Source organism: Oncorhynchus nerka, unplaced genomic scaffold (assembly GCF_034236695.1).
Source record: "Oncorhynchus nerka isolate Pitt River unplaced genomic scaffold, Oner_Uvic_2.0 unplaced_scaffold_1298, whole genome shotgun sequence".
Lineage (NCBI taxonomy): Eukaryota > Metazoa > Chordata > Actinopteri > Salmoniformes > Salmonidae > Oncorhynchus > Oncorhynchus nerka.
The window spans coordinates 54,478-76,849 of record NW_027040045.1 but is presented as its reverse complement, the minus strand read 5'-3'; the positions used below and the strand labels follow the sequence as shown (position 1 = coordinate 76,849).

The following is a 22,372-nucleotide window of genomic DNA, read 5'->3' as shown; positions in this document are numbered from 1 at the left end:
TCCCTGTATCATCATGTTTCCTCTCCTCTCTCCCCTGTATCATCATGTTTCCTCTCCCCTGTATCATCATCTCCTCCCTGTATCATCATGTTTCCTCTCCTCTCTCCCTGTATCATCATGTTTCCTCTCCTCTCTCTCCCTGTATCATCATGTTTCCTCTCCTCTCTCCCTGTATCATCATGTTTCCTCTCCTCTCTCTCCTGTATCATCATGTTTCCCTCTCTCCCTGTATCATCATGTTTCCTCTCCTCTCCCTGTATCATCATGTTTCCTCTCCTCTCTCTCCCTGTATCATCATGTTTCCCCTCATCTCTCCCTGTATCATCATGTTTCCTCTCCTCTCTCTCCCTGTATCATCATGTTTCCTCTCCTCTCTCTCCCTATATCATCATGTTTCCCCTCCACTCTCTCCCTGTATCATCATGTTTCCTCTCCTCTCTCTCCATGTATCATCATGTTTCCTCTCCTCTCTCCCTGTATCATCATGTTTCCTCTCCTCTCTCTCCCTGTATCATCATATTTCCTCTCCTCTCTCCCTGTATCATCATGTTTCCTCTCCTCTCTCCCTGTATCATCATGTTTCCTCTCCTCTCTCTCCCTATATCATCATGTTTCCTCTCCTCTCTCTCCCTGTATCATCATGTTTCCTCTCCTCTCTCTCCCTATATCATCATGTTTCCTCTCCTCTCTCTCCATGTATCATCATGTTTCCTCTCCTCTCTCTCGGTATCATCATGTTTCCTCTCCTCTCTCTCCCTGTATCATCATGTTGCCTCTCCTCTCTCCCTGTATCATCATGTTTCCTCTCCTCTCTCTCCCTGTATCATCATGTTTCCTCTCCTCTCTCTCCCTGTATCATCATGTTTCCTCTCCTCTCTCTCCATGTATCATCATGTTTCCTCTCCTCTCTCTGTATCATCATGTTTCCTCTCCTCTCTCTGTATCATCATGTTTCCTCTCCTCTCTCTCCCTGTATCATCATGTTTCCTCTCCTCTCTCTGTATCATTACATTTACATTACATTTAAGTCATTTAGCAGACGCTCTTATCCAGAGCGACTTACAAATTGGTGCGTTCAGCTTATGACATCTAGTGGAACAGCCACTTTACAATAGTGCATCTAAATCGTTTAAGGGGGGGGTGAGAAGGATTACTTTATCCTATCCTAGGTATTCCTTAAAGAGGTGGGGTTTCAGGTGTCTCCGGAAGGTGGTGATTGACTCCGCTGTCCTGGCGTCGTGAGGGAGTTTGTTCCACCATTGGGGGGCCAGAGCAGCGAACAGTTTTGACTGGGCTGAGCGGGAACTGTACTTCCTCAGTGGTAGGGAGGCGAGCAGGCCAGAGGTGGATGAACGCAGTGCTCTTGTTTGGGTGTAGGGCCTGATCAGAGCCTGGAGGTACTGAGGTGCCGTTCCCCTCACAGCTCCGTAGGCAAGCACCATGGTCTTGTAGCGGATGCGAGCTTCAACTGGAAGCCAGTGGAGGGAGCGGAGGAGCGGGGTGACGTGAGAGAACTTGGGAAGGTTGAACACCAGACGGGCTGCGGCGTTCTGGATGAGTTGTAGGGGTTTAATGGCACAGGCAGGGAGCCCAGCCAACAGCGAGTTGCAGTAATCCAGACGGGAGATGACAAGTGCCTGGATTAGGACCTGCGCTGCTTCCTGTGTGAGGCAGGGTCGTACTCTGCGGATGTTGTAGAGCATGAACCTACAAGAACGGGCCACCGCCTTGATGTTAGTTGAGAACGACAGGGTGTTGTCCAGGATCACGCCAAGGTTCTTAGCTCTCTGGGAGGAGGACACAATGGAGTTGTCAACCGTGATGGCGAGATCATGGAACGGGCAGTCCTTCCCGGGAGGAAGAGCAGCTCCGTCTTGCCGAGGTTCAGCTTGAGGTGGTGATCCGTCATCCACACTGATATGTCTGCCAGACATGCAGAGATGCGATTCGCCACCTGGTCATCAGAAGGGGGAAAGGAGAAGATTAATTGTGTGTCGTCTGCATAGCAATGATAGGAGAGACCATGTGAGGTTATGACAGAGCCAAGTGACTTTGTGTATAGCGAGAATAGGAGAGGGCCTAGAACAGAGCCCTGGGGGACGCCAGTGGTGAGAGTGCGTGGTGAGGAGACAGATTCTCGCCACGCCACCTGGTAGGAGCGACCTGTCAGGTAGGACGCAATCCAAGCGTGGGCCGCGCCGGAGATGCCCAACTCGGAGAGGGTGGAGAGGAGGATCTGATGGTTCACAGTATCGAAGGCAGCCGATAGGTCTAGAAGGATGAGAGCAGAGGAGAGAGAGTTAGCTTTAGCAGTGCGGAGGGCCTCCGTGATACAGAGAAGAGCAGTCTCAGTTGAATGACTAGTCTTGAAACCTGACTGATTTGGATCAAGAAGGTCATTCTGAGAGAGATAGCGGGAGAGCTGGCCAAGGACGGCACGTTCAAGAGTTTTGGAGAGAAAAGAAAGAAGGGATACTGGTCTGTAGTTGTTGACATCGGAGGGATCGAGTGTAGGTTTTTTCAGAAGGGGTGCAACTCTCGCTCTCTTGAAGACGGAAGGGACGTAGCCAGCGGTCAGGGATGAGTTGATGAACGAGGTGAGGTAAGGGAGAAGGTCTCCGGAAATGGTCTGGAGAAGAGAGGAGGGGATAGGGTCAAGCGGGCAGGTTGTTGGGCGGCCGGCCGTCACAAGACGCGAGATTTCATCTGGAGAGAGAGGGGAGAAAGAGGTCAGAGCACAGGGTAGGGCAGTGTGAGCAGAACCAGCGGTGTCGTTTGACTTAGCAAACGAGGATCGGATGTCGTCGACCTTCTTTTCAAAATGGTTGACGAATTCATCTGCAGAGAGGGAGGAGGGGGAGGGGGAGGAGGATTCAGGAGGGAGGAGAAGGTGGCAAAGAGCTTCCTAGGGTTAGAGGCAGATGCTTGGAATTTAGAGTGGTAGAAAGTGGCTTTAGCAGCAGAGACAGAAGAGGAAAATGTAGAGAGGAGGGAGTGAAAGGATGCCAGGTCCGCAGGGAGGCGAGTTTTCCTCCATTTCCGCTCGGCTGCCCGGAGCCCTGTTCTGTGAGCTCGCAATGAGTCGTCGAGCCACGGAGCGGGAGGGGAGGACCGAGCCGGCCTGGAGGATAGGGGACATAGAGAGTCAAAGGATGCAGAAAGGGAGGAGAGGAGGGTTGAGGAGGCAGAATCAGGAGATAGGTTGGAGAAGGTTTGAGCAGGGGGAAGAGATGATAGGATGGAAGAGGAGAGAGTAGCGGGGGAGAGAGAGCGAAGGTTGGGACGGCGCGATACCATCCGAGTAGGGGCAGTGTGGGAAGTGTTGGATGAGAGCGAGAGGGAAAAGGATACAAGGTAGTGGTCGGAGACTTGGAGGGGAGTTGCAAAGAGGTTAGTGGAAGAACAGCATCTAGTAAAGATGAGGTCGAGCGTATTGCCTGCCTTGTGAGTAGGGGGGGAAGGTGAGAGGGTGAGGTCAAAAGAGGAGAGGAGTGGAAAGAAGGAGGCAGAGAGGAATGAGTCAAAGGTAGACGTGGGGAGGTTAAAGTCGCCCAGAACTGTGAGCGGTGAGCCGTCCTCAGGAAAGGAGCTTATCAAGGCATCAAGCTCATTGATGAACTCTCCGAGGGAACCTAGAGGGCGATAAATGATAAGGATGTTAAGCTTGAAAGGGCTGGTAACTGTGACAGCATGGAATTCAAAGGAGGCGATAGACAGATGGTTAAGGGAGAAAAGAGAGAATGACCACTTGGGAGAGATGAGGATCCCGTGCCACCACCCCGCTGACCAGAAGCTCTCGGGGTGTGCGAGAACACGTGGGCGGACGAAGAGAGAGCAGTAGGAGTAGCAGTGTTATCTGTGGTGATCCATGTTTCCGTCAGTGCCATGAAGTCGAGGGACTGGAGGGAGGCATAGGCTGAGATGAACTCTGCCTTGTTGGCCGCAGATCGGCAGTTCCAGAGGCTACTGGAGACCTGGAACTCCACGTGGGTCGTGCGCGCTGGGACCACCAGATTAGGGTGGCCGCGGCCACGCGGTGTGGAGCGTTTGTATGGTCTGTGCAGAGAGGAGAGAACAGGGATAGACAGACACATAGTTGACAGGCTACAGAAGAGGCTACGCTAATGCAAAGGAGATTGGAATGACAAGTGGACTACACGTCTCGAATGTTCAGAAAGTTAAGCTTACGTAGCAAGAATCTTATTGACTAAAATGATTAAAATGATACCGTACTGCTGAAGTAGGCTAGCTGGCAGTGGCTGCGTTGTTGACTTAGTAGGCTAGCTGGCAGTGGCTGCGTTGTTGACACTACACTAATCAAGTCGTTCCGTTGAGTGTGATAGTTTCAACAGTGCTGCTATTCGGGGGCTAGCTGGCTAGCTAGCAGTGTTGATTACGTTACGTTGCGTTAAAAGAACGACAATAGCTGGCTAGCTAACCTAGAAAATCGCTCTAGACTACACAATTATCTTTGATACAAAGACGGCTATGTAGCTAGCTATGTAGCTAGCTACGATCAAACAAATCAAACCGTTGTACTGTAATGAAATGAAATGAAAATGTGATACTACCTGTGGAGCGAAGCGGAATGCGACCGGGTTGTTGAGTGAGGAAGTTCTATTCGGTGGCCGTTGGCTAGCTGTTGGCTAGCTAGCTGTGTCTCCTATGTTAAGGACGACAAATAGCTGGCTAGCTAACCTCAGTAAATTAAGATAATCACTCTAAGACTACACACTCTAAACTACACAATTATCTTGGATACGAAGACAGCATAGACAACTATGTAGCTAGCTAACACTACACTAATCAGGTCATTCAGTTGAGTGTAATAGTTTTTACAGTGCTGCTATTCAGGTAGACGGGGGACGTTAGCTAGCTGGCTAGCTGGCTAGCTGCTGGGCAGATAGCAGTGTAGACTACGTTAGGACGACGAAATACGATAATTACGCAATTATCTTTGATACAAAGACGGCTATGTAGCTAGCTAAGAAGAAATTGCTAAGATTAGACAAATCAAACCGTTGTACTATAGTGAAATGTAATGAAATGTAATGAAAAGTTATACAACCTGCGGACTGAAGTGCGAATGCGACCGCTCGCTCCAACCCGGAAGTACTACTCTCCTCTCTCTCCCTGTATGATCATGTTTCCTCTCCTCTCTCTCCCTGTATCATCATGATTCCTCTCCTCTCTCTGTATAATCATGTTTCCTCTCTTCTCTCCCTGTATCATCATGTTTCCTCTCTTCTCTCCCTGTATCATCATGTTTCCTCTCCTCTCTCTCTGTATCATCATGTTTCCTCTCTTCTCTCCCTGTATCATCATGTTTCCTCTCCTCTCTCTCTCTGTATCATCATGTTTCCTCTCCTCTCTCTCCCTGTATCATCATGTTTCCTCTCCTCTCTCCCTGTATCATCATGTTTCCTCTCCTCTCTCTCTCTCTGTATCATCATGTTTCCTCTCCTCTCTCTCCCTGTATCATCATGTTTCCTCTCCTCTCTCCCTGTATCATCATGTTTCCTCTCCTCTCTCCCTGTATCATCATGTTTCCTCTCCTCTCTCCCTGTATCATAATGTTTCCTCTCTTCTCTCTCCCTGTATCACAGCTCCGTGTGGGGGGAACCTGACGGGCCCCACTGGGCTGATCCTGTCCCCAGAGTACCCCGAGCCGTACCCCCATGGGCGAGAGTGCGACTGGACCGTCTCTGTCACCCCTGACTACGTCATCGCACTCAATTTCAACCAGTGAGCATGACACTAATTACATCGAATTACATCCTGACTTCCAATCAAATGTTCCCTTTGTCAAACATTGATGCCATTGGGAGACATCAAGTCGAAGATTGGATTCTCCCTCATAGACAACATGCATGGACAGTGTCAATGTCAACTAATATCAACATGTCTCGGTCTGTTCATATGGTCTAGATGAATCCTTAACCATGTCATTCCGTGGTCAGTTCATATGGTCTAGATGAATCCTTACCCACGTCATTCCCTGGTCAGTTCATATGGTCTAGAATAATCCTTACCCACGTCATTCCCTGGTCTGTTCATATGGTCTAGATGAATCCTTAACCACGTCATTCCCTGGTCAGTTCATATGGTCTAGAATAATCCTTACCCACGTCATTCCCTGGTCAGTTCATATGGTCTAGATTAATCCTTAACCACGTCATTCCCTGGTCAGTTCATATGGTCTAGATTAATCCTTACCCACGTCATTCCCTGGTCAGTTCATATGGTCTAGATTAATCCTTACCCACGTCATTCCCTGGTCAGTTCATATGGTCTAGATGAATCCTTACCCACGTCATTCCCTGGTCAGTTCATATGGTCTAGATTAATCCTTACCCACGTCAATTCATATGGTCTTTAATCCCACGTCATTCCCTGGTCAGTTCTAGATGAATGGTCAGTTCAGGTCTAGATGAATCCTTACCCACGTCATTCCCTGGTCAGTTCATATGGTCTAGATGAATAATTCCCTGGTCAGTTCATATGGTCTAGATTAATCCTTACCCACGTCATTCCCTGGTCAGTTCATACGGTCTAGATTAATCCTTAACACGTCATTCCCTGGTCAGTTCATATGGTCTAGATTAATCCTTAACCACGTCATTCCCTGGTCAGTTCATACGGTCTAGATTAATCCTTAACCACGTCATTCCCCGGTCAGTTCATACGGTCTAGAATAATCCTTAACCACGTCATTCCCTGGTCAATTCATATGGTCTAGATTAATCCTTAACCACGTCATTCCCTGGTCAGTTCATACGGTCTAGATTAATCCTTAACCACGTCATTCCCTCTGTTCATATGTCAGTTCATCATTCCTGGTCAGTTCAGATTAATCCTTAACACGTCATTCCCTGGTCAGTTCATATGGTCTAGATTAATCCTTACCCACGTCATTCCCCGGTCTGTTCATATGGTCTAGATGAATCCTTAACCAATTCCTGACAGAATTATATTTTCTTATGTAACCAATTCTCTCCTTCTCTGTGTCGTTCAGGTTCAGTCTGGAGCCCAGCTATGACTTCCTCCACATCTATGACGGCCCTGACTCCCTCCACCCTCTGTTGGGGAGTTTCTATGGTACTGACGTCCCCGACCGCATCGAGAGCAGCTCCAACACACTCTTCCTCGCCTTCCGCAGCGACGCATCGCTCAGCAGCAACGGCTTCATCCTGCAGTACACAGGTAGGTCGCCCTCCCCCTAGTGGTGGGAGAGGTAAAGTCACCCTCCCCCTTGTGGTGGGAGGAGTAAAATCTCCCTCCCCTAGTGGTGGGAGGAATAAAGTCGTCCTCCCCCTAGTGGTGGGATGAATAAAGTCGCCCTCCCCTAGTGGTGGGAGGAGTAAAGTCGCCCTCCCCCTAGTGGTGGGATGAATAAAGTCGCCCTCCCCCTAGTGGTGGGATGAATAAAGTCGCCCTCCCCCTAATGGTGGTATTAATAAAGTCGCCCTCCCCCTAGTGGTGGGATGAATAAAGTCGCCCCCCCTAGTGGTGGGATTAATAAAGTCGCCCTCCCCCTAGTGGTGGGATGAATAAAGTCGCCCTCCCCCTAGTGGTGGGATGAATAAAGTCGCCCTCCCCCTAGTGGTGGCCTCCCCCTAGTGGTGGGATGAATAAAGTGGTGGGATGAATAAAGTCGCCCTCCCCTAGTGGTGGCCTCCCCTAGTGGTGGGATGAGTAAAGTCGCCCTCCCCTAGTGGTGGTCCCCCTAGTGGTGGGATGAATAAAGTCGCCCTCCCCCTAGTGGTGGGATGAATAAAGTCGCCCTCCCCCTAGTGGTGGGATGAATAAAGTCGCCCTCCCCCTAGTGGTGGAATGAATAAAGTCGCCCTCCCCCTAGTGGTGGGATGAATAAAGTCGCCCTCCCCCTAGTGGTGGCCTCCCCCTAGTGCTGGGATGAATAAAGTCGCCCTCCCCCTAGTGGTGGGATGAATAAAGTCGCCCTCCCCCTAGTGGTGGCCTCCCCCTAGTGGTGGGATGAGTAAAGTCGCCCTCCCCCTAGTGGTGGGATGAATAAAGTCGCCCTCCCCCTAGTGGTGGGATGAATAAAGTCGCCCTCCGCCTAGTGGTGGGAGGATTAAAGTCGCCCTCCCCCTAGTGGTGGGCTGAATAAAGTCGCCCTCCCCCTAGTGGTGGGATTAATAAAGTCGCCCTCCCCCTTGTGGTGGGAGGAGTAAAGTCGCCCTCCCCCTAGTGGTGGGATGAATAAAGTCGCCCTCCCCCTAGTGGTGATCTGATCAGGCCCTACACCCAAACAAGGGCACTGCGTTCATCCACCTCTGGCCTGCTCGCCTCCCTACCACTGAGGAAGTACAGTTCCCGCTCAGCCCAGTCAAAACTGTTCGCTGCTCTGGCCCCCCAATGGTGGAACAAACTCCCTCACGACGCCAGGACAGCGGAGTCAATCACCACCTTCCGGAGACACCTGAAACCCCACCTCTTTAAGGAATACCTAGGATAGGATAAAGTAATCCTTCTCCCCCCCCCCCTTAAAAGACCTAGATGCACTATTGTAAAGTGGCTGTTCCACTGGATGTCATAAGGTGAAAGCACCAATTTGTAAGTCGCTCTGGATAAGAGCGTCTGCTAAATGACTTAAATGTAAATGTAAATGGTGGGAGGAGTAAAGTGCTTATCTGTTTTTGTTATTTTGTATTAGTGATACATTTGGGGATGATTTTGTTTCTGTTTGTTACTTTACTAATTTGGGTTTAAAAGCATATTATCATCAGTTTGTGTATTAGCTAGCTACGCTAAAAATAAATGCACTCTGCACTCTGACTGCTAGTTTGTGCCTGTATGTGTTATAAAAACCGGTGTCTCTTTTAGTTTCAAACTCCTCTTCAAGCACATTGCTGAAAAGGATTCACCCCTGTGTAGTTACCGACCTTGTACATCGTTCCTTTCAACTTCCAACTGTTTCCAGTACAAAGTGCGTTGGATTAGCTGTGTCGAAACGTCTTCAGAGAAGAAACGCTGCTTTAATGCTCTTGGTCTTGATCATCCACTCAATGGACCGTGGTCTGTCTGGGCTTAATTATCGACCCCTAGCTTTCCTCGCAGCGAATCAGAGAATAATTATGAACACTATATATATATATGTATAAAAATGAGAGAGAGAGAGAGAGACACACAGAGAGAGAAAGAGACACACAGAGAGAGAGAGAGAGAGAGACAGAGAGAGAGAGAGATACAGAGAGCGAGAGAGAGAGAGAGACAGAGAGAGAGAGAGAGAGAGAGAGAGAGAGACATAGAGAGAGACAAAGAGAGAGAGACAGAAAGAGAGAAAGTGAGACACAGAGAGAGAGAGAGAGAGACAGAGAGAGAGAGACACAGAGAGAGAGAGGGAGAGAGAGAGGGAGAGAGAGAGAGGGAGACAAAGAGAGATAGACACCGAAAGAGAGAGACAGAGAGAGACACAGAAAGAGAGAGAGAGAGAGAGAGAGAGAGAGAGAGAGAGAGACACACAGAGAGAGAGAGAGGGAGAGAGAGAGAGAGAGAGAGAGAGAGAGAGAGAGGGAGACAAAGAGAGATAGACACCGAAAGAGAGAGACAGAGAGAGACACAGAAAGAGAGAGAGAGAGAGAGAGAGAGACAGAGAGACAGAGAGAGACACAGAGAGAGAGAGAGAGGGAGAGAGAGAGAGAGAGAGAGATCTCTGTTTGATCATTGCCTCTCTGTCGTCGGTGCCATACTAAAGGCTTCTCATACATTTTAAACGCCCGTTTGATGTCACACACACTCCTGTGTCTCGCTGCGTTGACCGGCTTTGTGGTTTGTTTGGGGCACGACCGTACAGTACACGCTGTTTATACAGGATCACAGACGATCATAGTCATTCAAGATCACAGGCTCCCCTGTGTGTGTGTGTTTGTGTGTAACAGTTGGTTGACGGGTCTGGTAACTGATTTGTGTGTTGTGTTTGTGGTTGTTTCTCAGGGAGCTGGGATCCTGTTGTGGTGAATATCTGTTATCAGGAAGTGAGGATTAAACATAATTGGACATTTAAGGGGCAAAATACGTCGGGGCTTTAATTTAAAGACCTTATAGTCTAGAGATCTCTGCATCGATGAGGCCTATTGTGTTAGAGTAGTTTGGGGTAGTCAGAGCCTAAAAGACAGGGAGTCACCTGTAAACTCTGTTTGGGGTTGAACAGAGTCAGTTTTGAATGTATTACTGAATCTCACTAAACACGTTGTGGTTGAATAAGGAACACCATTTTGAGTGGGTACTTTACATTTTGGAATGACACATCGTAAAAGTCAGTGAGGTTAAGCAAAGAGAGGAGGGGATAGGAGAGGAAACTAGAGGAGAGGAGATGATAGGAGAGGACACTAGAGGAGAGGAGATGATAGGAGAGGACACTAGAGGAGAGGAGATGATAGGAGAGGAGAGGAGGGGATAGGAGAGGATGGGATAGGAGAGGAGAGGAGGGGATAGGAGAGGATGGGATAGGAGAGGAAACTAGAGGAGAGGAGATGATAGGAGAGGACACTAGAGGAGAGGAGATGATAGGAGAGGAGAGGAAACTAGAGGAGAGGAGATGATAGGAGAGGACACTAGAGGAGAGGAGATGATAGGAGAGGAGAGGAAACTAGAGGAGAGGAGATGATAGGAGAGGACACTAGAGGAGAGGAGATGATAGGAGAGGAGAGGAGGGGATATGAGAGGAGATGATAGGAGAGGAGAGGAGGGGATAGGAGAGGAGATGATAGGAGAGGAGAGGAGGGGATAGGAGAGGAGATGATAGGAGAGGAGAGGAGGGGATAGGAGAGGAGATGATAGGAGAGGAGAGGAGGGGATAGGAGAGGAAACTAGAGGAGAGGAGATGATAGGAGAGGACACTAGAGGAGAGGAGATGATAGGAGAGGACACTAGAGGAGAGGAGATGATAGGAGAGAAGAGGAAACTAGAGGAGAGGAGATGATAGGAGAGGAGAGGAGGGGATAGGAGAGGAGATGATAGGAGAGGAGAGGAGGGGATAGGAGAGGAAACTAGAGGAGAGGAGATGATAGGAGAGGAGAGGAGGGGATAGGAGAGAATGGGATAGAAGAGGAAACTAGAGGTGAGGAGGGGATAGGAGAGGATGGGATAGAAGAGGAAACTAGAGGAGAGGATGGGATAGGAGAGGAAACTAGAGGAGAGGAGATGATAGGAGAGGAGAGGAGGGGATAGGAGAGGATGGGATAGAAGAGGAAACTAGAGGTGAGGAGGGGATAGGAGAGGAAACTAGAGGAGAGGAGATGATAGGAGAGGAAACTAGAGGAGAGGAGATGATAGGAGAGGAAACTAGAGGAGAGGAGATGATAGGAGAGGACACTAGAGGAGAGGAGATGATAGGAGAGGACACTAGAGGAGAGGAGATGATAGGAGAGGAGAGGCAACTAGAGGAGAGGAGATGAGAGGAGAGGAGGGGATAGGAGAGGAGATGATAGGAGAGGAGAGGAGGGGATAGGAGAGGAGATGATAGGAGAGGAAACTAGAGGAGAGGAGGGGATAGGAGAGGAAACTAGAGGAGAGGAGATGATAGGAGAGGAGAGGAGGGGATAGGAGAGGAGATGATAGGAGAGAAAACTAGAGGTGAGGAGGGGATAGGAGAGGAACCTAGAGGAGAGGAGATGATAGGAGAGGATAGGACATGTTGCTAACGGGCCATCTAGTTACTGTTGGTAATGTTGTTGAGACCTGTTGCTAACGGGACATCTTGTTTCTGTTGGTGATGTTATTGTGACCTGTTGCCAGTTAGCAACAGTAACTAGACGGCCCATTAGCAACAGGTCTCAACAACATTACCAACAGTAACTAGACGGCCCATTAGTAACAGGTCTCAACATTACCAACAGTAACTAGACGGCCCGTTAGCAACAGGTCTCAACATTACCAACAGTAACTAGACGGCCCGTTAGCAACAGGTCTCAACAACATTACCAACAGTAACTCGACGGCCCGTTAGCAACAGGTCTCAACATTACCAACAGTAACTAGACTGCCCGTTAGCAACAGGTCTCAACATTACCAACAGTAACTAGACGGCCCGTTAGCAACAGGTCTCAACAACATTGCCAACAGTAACTAGACGGCCCGTTAGCAACAGGTCTCAACATTACCAACAGTAACTAGACGGCCCGTTAGCAACAGGTCTCAACAACATTACCAACAGTAACTCGACGGCCCGTTAGCAACAGGTCTCAACATTACCAACAGTAACTAGACGGCCCGTTAGCAACAGGTCTCAACAACATTACCAACAGTAACTCGACGGCCCGTTAGCAACAGGTCTCAACATTACCAACAGTAACTAGACGGCCCGTTAGCAACAGGTCTCAACAACATTACCAACAGTAACTAGACGGCCCGTTAGCAACAGGTCTCAACAACATTACCAACAGTAACTAGACGGCCCGTTAGCAACAGGTCTCAACATTACCAACAGTAACTAGACCGCCCGTTAGCAACAGGTCTCAACATTACCAACAGTAACTAGACGGCCCGTTAGCAACAGGTCTCAACAACATTGCCAACAGTAACTACACGGCCCGTTAGCAACAGGTCTCAACATTACCAACAGTAACTAGACGGCCCGTTAGCAACAGGTCTCAACAACATTACCAACAGTAACTAGACGGCCCGTTAGCAACAGGTCTCAACAACTTAGTCTTTGAACTGACCTTACTTGCGTTTATTGTTAAAGAGTGCAGGTTCAAATCTGATCGGTCATTCTGTGGTCATTATTTGTAGAAATTGAACGTGGCATTTTACTTGTGCTTTATCAAGGTGAGGCCGTTAGATCTACATTCAACTAGGACATTAATCTAATGTTTATTTAAGTCTGATGTTTGACGTTGAAGATTAATGGAGTGGCTTGTTCCTCTGGTATATTTATAATCTATGCTTTTAGATCTGTGGTCCAGGGCTCTCTCTATATATATATATATATATATATGTATACACACACACACACACATACACACACACACACACACACACACACACACACACACACACACACACACACACACACACACACACACACACACACACACACACACACACACACACATACACACACACACACACACACACACACACACACACACACACACACACACACACACACACACACACACACACACACACACACACACACACACACACCTCACTCACTCACTCGGTTCTGGTTCAGGGCTGAGACAGTTGTGTGTAGTCAGCAGAGCTTTGGACAGAGCGATGTCACTCTCAATAAGGTCCTTGCCCTGACTGTCTGTCTGTCTGACTGTCTGTCTATTTGTCTTACTCCTTACCTTTACCAGTTAGAGATGGGAGGGGAGAGAGGGAGAGAGAGTTGGAGATGAGAGGAGGGAGAGGTGGAGATGAGAGGGGAGAGAGATGGAGAGGGGAGTTAGGGGGAGAGATGCACAGAGAGATGGAGATGGTAGAGGGAGAGAGGGGGAGATTATAGAGTAAGAGAGGGAGGGAGAGGTGGAGATGGTAGAGGGAGGGAGAGGGGGAGATGGTATGGGGAGAGAGGGGGAGATTATAGAGTAAGAGAGGGAGGGAGAGGGGGAGGGGGAGATTATAGAGGAAGAGAGGGAGGGAGAGGTAGAGATGGTAAGGAGGGAGAGGGGGACATTATAGAGGAAGAGAGGGAGGGAGAGGTGGAGATGAGAGGGGAGGGAGAGGGAGGGAGGGGGAGATGGTATGGGGAGAGAGGGAGGGAGGGGGAGATGGTAAGGAGGGAGAGGGGGAGGGAAGGTAGAGATGGTAAGGAGAGTGATGGGGAGATTATAGAGGAAGAGAGGGAGGGAGAGGTGGAGATGGTAAGGAGGGAGAGGGGAGATGGGAGGGAGAGGGGAGGTGGTATGGGGAGAGAGGGAGGGAGGGGGGATTATAGAGGAAGAGAGGGAGGGAGAGGTGGAGATGAGAGGGGAGGGGAGATGGTAAGGTGAGAGAGGGAGGGAGAGGGGGAGATGGTATGGGGAGAGAGGGAGGGAGAGGGGGAGATGGTATGGGGAGAGAGGGAGGGAGAGGGGAGATGGTATGGGGAGAGAGGGAGGGAGAGGGGGAGATGGTATGGGGAGAGAGGGAGGGAGAGGGGGAGATGGTATGGGGAGAGGGGGAGATTATAGAGGAAGAGAGGGAGGGAGGGAGGTGGAGACGGTAAAGGAGGGAGAGGGGACATTATAGAGGAAGAGAGGGAGGGAGAGGTGGAGATGAGAGGGGAGGGAGAGGGGAGATGGTAAGGTGAGAGAGGGAGGGAGAGGGGGAGATGGTATGGGGAGAGAGGGAGGGAGAGGGGGAGATGGTATGGGGAGAGAGGGAGGGAGAGGGGAGATGGTATGGGGAGAGAGGGAGGGAGAGGGGGAGATGGTATGGGGAGAGAGGGAGGGAGAGGGGGAGATGGTATGGGGAGAGAGGGAGGGAGAGGGGGAGATGGTATGGGGAGAGAGGGAGGGAGCTTTGGAGGGATTCCGTTTTTTTGCCTCCCTAGTCCTACCTCTTTCAGCCAAAGATGAGAGGTTACTGGCATATGAGAGAGAGAGAGAGATTTGTTGGCTAGTTGATATTTAACTCTACATATTGTATTTCCTGTCTGATTTGTTGGCTAGTTGATATTTAACTCTACATATTTCCTGTCTGATTTGTTGGCTAGTTGCTTGTGTGATTCTGTCTTTTGTACTTTTCTTTTCTGTTATATTCTTAGTGTTTTGGGAGGGGTTCAGCCTGATTCAGAAGTTTGACTGTAGTAACCCTGTCTTTCTCAGTCCACAGAGGGTCATACTTTGAGCTGGTGTTTCTTGTCTGAATCGGTCCAGCTTGACTAACTAACTCTCCCTCTTTCTCTCAATGCAGATATCCCTTGAAATCTAATTGTATATGCTTACCTAGTCTGATTAACAAATACTCTCTCTCTCTCTCTCTCTCTCTCTCTCTCTCTCTCTCTCTCTTCTCTCTCTCAGAGAACCCTAGAGAGTCATGCTTTGAGCCGGGGGTGGTGAGGAACGGTACCAGGATTGGATCTGACCTTAAGCTGGGCTCAACCACCACCTACTACTGTGATAGTGGATATACTCTGGAAGGAGAACCCACTCTGACCTGCGTCATGGGATCAGACAGCAAGCCCTCCTGGAACAAACAAAAACCAATCTGCATAGGTAACGCACCGAGAAGATAAATACAAAACAAAATAGAGAAATCAATGAATAGGCCTAACTAAGTTAGAAAACATTGTCAAGGTAACATTCAAACATCCTTTTGTAAACAATAGTTTTTATTGAGTCACTTTATAAGTAAAAAATATATTTTTAAATGATAATAAGCCACTACAGCCCAGTCGAGCCCCCCCAAGCCACTACAGCCCAGTCGAGCCCGGTCGAGCCACTACAGCCCCGTCGAGCCACTACAGCCCCGTTGAGCCCCTCCAAGCCACTACAGCTATGTCGAGCCCCCCCAAGCCACTACAGCCCAGTCGAGCCCCCCCAATCCACTACAGCCCAGTCGAGCCCCCCAAAGCCACTACAGCCCTGTCGAGCCCTCCCAAGACACTACAGCCCAGTCGAGCCCGGTCGAGCCACTACAGCCCCGTCCCGAGCCACTACAGCCCCGTTGAGCCCCTCCAAGCCACTACAGCCCCGTCGAGCCCCCAAGACACTACAGCCCAGTCGAGCCCCCAAGCCACTACAGCCCCGTCGAGCCCCCCAAGCCACTACAGCCCAGTCGAGCCCCTCCAAGCCACTACAGCCCCGTCGAAACCCTCCAAGCCACTACAGCCCCGTGGAGCCCCCAAGCCACTACAGCCCAGTCGAGCCCCCAAGCCACTACAGCCCAGTCGAGCCCCCAAGCCACTACAGCCCCGTCGAGCACCCCCAAGCCACTACAGCCCCGTCGAGCCCAAGCCACTACAGCCCCGTCGAGCCCCTCCAAGCCACTACAGCCCCGTCGAAACCCTCCAAGCCACTACAGCCCCGTCGAGCCCCCCAAGCCACTACAGCCCAGTCGAGCCCCCCCCAAGCCACTACAGCCCAGTCGAGCCCCCAAGCCACTACAGCCCCGTCGAGCCCCCAAGCCACTACAGCCCAGTCGAGCCCCTCCAAGCCACTACAGCCCCGTCGAAACCCTCCAAGCCACTACAGCCCCGTCGAGCCCCCAAGCCACTACAGCCCAGTCGAGCCCCCAAGCCACTACAGCCCAGTCGAGCCCCCAAGCCACTACAGCCCCGTCGAGCCCCCAAGCCACTACAGCCCAGTCGAGCCCCTCCAAGCCACTACAGCCCCGTCGAAACCCTCCAAGCCACTACAGCCCCGTCGAGCCCCCAAGCCACTACAGCCCAGTCGAGCCCCCAAGCCACTACAGCCCAGTCGAGCCCCCAAGCCACTACAGCCCCGTCGAGCCCCCCAAGCCACTACAGCCCCGTCGAGCCCAAGCCACTACAGCCCCGTCGAGCCCCTCCAAGCCACTACAGCCCCGTCGAGACCCCCAAGCCACTACAGCCCCGTTGAGCCCCCCAAGCCACTACAGCCCAGTCGAGCCCCCAAGCCACTACAGCCCAGTCGAGCCCCTCCAAGCCACTACAGCCCCGTCGAGCCCCTCCAAGCCACTACAGCCCAGTCGAGCCCCCAAGCCACTACAGCCCCGTCGAGGCCCCCCCAAGCCACTACAGCCCAGTCGAGCCCCCAAGCCACTACAGCCCCGTGATCCCCCAAGCCACTACAGCCCCGTCGAGACCCCCCCAAGCTACTACAGCCCCGTCGAGCCCCTCCAAGCCACTGCAGCCCCGTCAAGCCCCTCCAAGCCATTACAGGTGCAGGATTGATTAATCGGTTGGGAGCTGGCTAGTGACAGTGACTGGCCAGTTAGTGATGGCTATTTAACAGTCTGATGGCCTTGAGATAGAAGCTGTTTTTTCCAGTCTCTCGGTCCCAGCTTTAATGCACCTGTACTGACCTTGTGGATGATAACGAGGTGAGCAGGCCGTGGCTCGGGTGATTGATGTCCTTGATGATCTTTGTGACCTTCTTGTGACATCGGGTGCTGTAGGTGCTCCTCTCTGCTGTCTCATGAAGTCCACCATCAGCTCCTTTGTCTTGTTGACGTTGAGAGAGAAGTTATTTTCCTGGCTGCACTCCTCCAGGACCCTCACCTCCTCCCAGTAGGCGGTACAGAGTCAATGTGGAGGCTATATACAGGGTGTTACGGTACAGAGTCAATGTGGAGGCTATATACAGGGTGTTATGGTACAGAGTCAGTATGGAGGCTATATACAGGTGGTACCGGTACAGAGTCAATGTGGAGTCTATATACAGGGTGTTACGGTACAGAGTCAATTTGGAGACTATATACAGGGGGTACTGGTACAGAGTCAATGTGGAGGCTATATACAGGGGGTACTGGTACAGAGTCAATGCGGAGACTATATACAGGGGGGTACTGGTACAGGGTCACCGGTTAGTTAAGGTAATATGTACATGAAGATAGAGTTATTAAAGTGACTATGCATAGATGATAACAACAGAGAGTAGCAGTTGTGTAAAAGGGGGGGGGGTGCCAATAGCCTTGGTAGCCATTTGATTAGCTGTTCAGGAGTCCTTTGGAGTGAGGGTAGGAGCTGTTTAGAAGCCTCTTGGACCTAGACATGGCGCTCCAGTACCGTTTGTCATGCGGAAGCAAACAGAACAGTCTATGACTAGGGTGGCTGGAGTCTTTGACAATTTTTAGGGTCTTCATTTAACACTGGTAAAGAGGTCCTGGATGGCAGGAAGCTTGGCCCCAGTGATGTACTGGGCCTTTCGCACTACCCTCTGTAAGTGCCTTGTGGTTGGAGGCCGAGCAGCTGCCATACTCTGCAGTGATGCAACCAGTCAGGATGCTCTCGATGGTGCAGCTGTAGAACCTTTTGAAGACTCATGCCCCTCTCCTGAGGGGGAATAGGTGTTGTCGTGCCCTCTTCACAACTGTCTTGGTGTGCTTGAACCATGTTAGTTTGTTGGTGATGTGGACACCAAGGAACTTGAAGCTCTTAACCTGCACCACTGCAGCCCTGTCGATGAGAATAGGGGCATGCTCTGTTATCTTTTTCCTGTAGTCCACAATCATCTCCTTTGTCTTGATCACGTTGAGGGAGAGGTTGTTGTCCTGGCACCACACGGACAGGTCTCTGACCTCCTCCCTATAGGCTGTCTTGTCGTTGTAGGTGGTTAGGGTTGCGTACTCAGTCCCCTCCTGTTGTGAGCTCAGTGTGGATGTTGCCTGTAATCCATGGCTTCTGGTTGGGGTATGTACGTACGGTCACTGTGGGGACGACGTCATTGATACACTTATTCATGATGCCAATGACTGATGTGGTAAACTTCTCAATGCCATCGGAGGAATCCCAGAACATATTCCAGTCTGTGCAAAACAGTCCTGTAGTTTAGCATCTATTGAGTGAGTCACTGGTACATCCTTCTTTAGTTTTTGCTTTTAAAAATTAACCAGAATTAGAGTCAAATTTCTGCTCATCTGCTTCATTTCACCACTTTTTTATTGATCGAGTCACTGTCCTGCTTAAATATTTTTGCTTGCAGGAATCAGGAGGATAACATTTTGGTCAGATTTGCCAAATGAAGGGCGAGGGAGAGCTTTGTATGTGTCTCTGTGTGTGGAGTAAAGGTGGTCCAGAGTTATTTTTCCCTCTGGTTGCGCATTTAACATGCTGATAGATATTTTGTAAAATGGACTTAACGCTGTGTCAAACTTTACGGAAAAAGCACACCATGCATTAATCTGAGTACGGCACTCAGACACAAAAACAAGCCATATAGATACTCGCCATGTTGTGGTGTCAACAAAGTCAGAAATATCATTATAAATATTCCCTTACCTTTGATGATCTTCATCAGAATGCACTCCCTGGAATCCCAGTTCCACAATAAATGTTTGTTTTGTTTGAAAAAGTCCATAATTTAGAGTCTAAAAGTCTAAAAGTTTCGTTACAGTCCGTAGAAACATGTCAAACGAAGTATAGAATCAATCTTTAGGATGTTTTTAATGAATATCTTCAATAATGTTTCAACCGGAGAATTCCTTTGTCTGTAGAAATGCAATGGAACGCATCTACCTCTCACGGAAGTGCGTGACACTGAGCTCATGACATTCTGCCAGACCTCTTACGCAATCAGCTCTCATTCTCTCCTCCTTCACTGTAGAAGCCTCAAACAAGGTTTAACGACTGTTGACATCTAGTGGAAGCCTTAGGAAGTGCAATCGGACCAAATGTACACTCTCTGGGAAAGAGAAGAGAGTTGGCAAAGAGTTGAAAACTACAAAGCTCAGATTTCCCCCTGGCTGTATTTTTGCCTGCCATTTGAGTTCTGCTATACTCACAGACATCATTCAAACTGTTTTAGAAACTTCAGAGTTTTTTCTATCTATTTTTTTGTTGTTGTTGAATTGTTACCCCTTTTGCTTCCCAATTTCGTGGTATCCAATTGTTTTAGTAGCTACTCTCTTGTCTCATCACTACAACTCCCATACGGGCTCGGGAGAGACGAAGGTTGAAAGTCATGCGTCCTCCGATACACAACCCAACCAAGCCGCACTGCTTCTTAACACAGCCAGTCTCACCAATGTGTCGGAGGAAACACAGTGCACCTGGCAACCTTGGTTAGCGTGCACTGTGCCTGGCCCGCCACAGGAGTCGCTGGTGCGTGATGAGACAAGGATATCCCTACCGGCCAAACCCTCCCTAACCCGGACGATGCTAGGCCAATTCTGCGTCGCCCCACGGACTCCGGTTACAACAGAGCCTGGGCGCGAACCCAGAGTCTCTGGTGGCACAGATTAGGCTGCAGTACAGCGCCCTTAACCACTGCGCCACTCAATGGTGTCTTAGTGCCTCAGTCTGTGATGGTATGTAAAACAGCTATGAAAAATACAGATGAAAACTCTCTAGGTAGGTGTTGTGGTCTACAGCTTATCATGAGATACTCTACCTCAGGCGGGCAATAGCTCGAGGCTTCCTTAAATATGCTCCAGCTGTTATTTACAAAAGCGCCGTCCCTTGAGTCAAAGTCTACAAGTATTTACAAGTTTTGGTTTTAAATATACTTACATATCAAAAGGAAAATGTACTTCAGAATCAAAATTAGAAGTAAAAGTATAAATCACTTCAAGTTAAGCAAACCAACATACTTTAACTTGAAGCAACCAAATATTTAGTAATGGAGCACATTCTGATTGGCCAACTTGTTATGGCTGCAATCTCGTTAACGGGATAATTGTCATGAACAACGCGCTGAATAGCATAGCGCTACATTCAATGAATATTACTAAAAATATTTATATTCATGAAATCACAAGTGCAATATAGGAAATCACAGCTTAGCCTTTTGTTAATCCACCTGTCGTGCCAGATTTTGAAATTATGCTTTACAGCGAAAGCAATCCAAGCGTTTGTGTAAGTTTATCGATCGCACGACAAAACATTAAGTACACTTAGCATCAGGTAGCTTGGTCACGACAATCAGAAAAGCAATCAAATTAATAGTTTACCTTTGATAATCTTCGGATGTTTACACTCACGAGACTCCCACATTCTTTTTTGTTCCATAAAGAATATTTTTATATCCAAAATAACTCAGTTTTTGTTTGTCGCGTTATGTTCAGAAATCCACAGGAAAGAGCGGTCACGACAACGCAGACAATTACCAAATAGTGTCTGTAATCTCCACAGAAACATGTCAAACGTTTTTTATAATCAATCCTCAGGTTGTTTTTAAAAATATATAATCGGTAATATTTCAACAGCAAATATCTTTATCAGTAGGAGAGGGGAAAAGCAATGGGCAAGCAAAACTCATGCGACCACTTGATGTTATCGTTCTGGCTCATTTTTTCAAAATAAAAGCCTGAAACTATGTCTGAAGACTGTTGACACATTGAGGAAGCGATAGGAAAAGGAATCTGGTTTATATCCTTTTAAATGGAGCAAAGGGAGGCTATGGAACATGGAGTTTTCACAATAGAAAACACTTCCTGCTTTGATTTTCCTCAGGGTTTTGCCTGCAATATCAGTTCTGTTATACTCACAGACACTATTTTTGTGTTTTCTATCCAATAATACTAATACTATGCATATATTAGCAACTGAGACTGAGGAGCAGGCCGTTTACTCTGGGCACCTTATTCATCCAAGCTACTCAATACTGCCCCTGCAGCCATAACAAGTTAAGATTTGACAGGTCTTCAACTATTCATCAAAACCCTTTCGAGCCACCGCGCCCATAATTCTGGTTGTGAAAATAGCTGAAATATTTCTGACACACCCCTGAACCTATAAAGCACTTAGATTTATGTTAGATTTATTCAAATAGATCCCTTGGTATTACAATGTCTATCTAGCATGAGAGAGAGAGGGATCAAGCCTCATCTCTCCAGGCTAACCCCGAGAGACACTTAGAAAACATTGCAATTTCACTCCAGCACACACCAGGGACACACAGCCGCCAAGAAGCCCAGTCGGCAACAGACAAGAAAAGTAATTTAACAACGATGGTGGAAGAAAAACAGAGAAATTGAATATCTCTGTCACATCTCATTCCATTCCCTCTCTCTGTCTGTTTCTCTCTCTCTCTCGCTCCCTCTCTCTCTCTCTCTCTCTCCATCCTTCTAGCTCTGTGTGGAGGGCAGTATTCTGGGCTGGAGGGTGTGGTCTTGTCTCCCGGTTACCCAGGCAACTACAGCAGTGCCCGGACATGTCTGTACTCGGTGGTCGTGCCCAAAGACTATGGTGAGTGCTATACAACACACAATTTATTCTTCACTCCTGGATAGAAGTTGACCTTAGGTACAGATCTAGGATCAGCGTAACCCCTCCATAATCTAATGTGATCCGTTGAAAGGGTAAAATACAAATCTGACTTGGGATCAACTTCTAGGGACACTTCATACCATGAGACATGTTAATATCCTTTGTGTGTCTACAATCTCAACACTCAGGAACAGTATTTCACTCCCTTTACACAGCGTCTGGCTATCTCTCCATGCACCTCACACCATCTCTCTCTCTCTCTCACACACACCATCACTCCCGCTCACCCCCTGTGATGGACTGCAGTGAAGTGTGGGCGTCTGAACACTCTCACAGAAGGAAGAACACAACATGCATTCCAAATGGAACCCTATTCCCTATATAGTGCACTACTTTAGACCAGAGCCCTGTCTGTCTGTCTGTCTGTCTGTCTGTCTGTCTGTCTGTCTGTCTGTCTGTCTGTCTGTCTGTCTGTCTGTCTGTCTGTCTGTCTGTCTGTCTGTCTGTCTGTCTGTCTGTCTGTCTGTCTGTCTGTCTGTCTGTCTGTCTGTCTGTCTGTCTGTCTGTCTG

General features: G+C 49.0%; 1 protein-coding gene across 1 annotated transcript in view; it reads left to right on the top strand.

The window, feature by feature from the left end:
* Positions 1–22,372, top strand: part of LOC115124127 (CUB and sushi domain-containing protein 2) — a gene marked incomplete at both ends in the record, with an annotated part of 130,816 nt that overhangs the window by 63,370 nt on the left and 45,074 nt on the right. The window contains 4 exons of the mRNA XM_065015731.1: positions 5,607–5,745; positions 7,016–7,208; positions 14,963–15,170; positions 21,665–21,781. Of these exons, the coding sequence (XP_064871803.1) occupies positions 5,607–5,745; positions 7,016–7,208; positions 14,963–15,170; positions 21,665–21,781 (657 nt within the window). The remainder of the gene's footprint in view (positions 1–5,606; positions 5,746–7,015; positions 7,209–14,962; positions 15,171–21,664; positions 21,782–22,372) is intronic.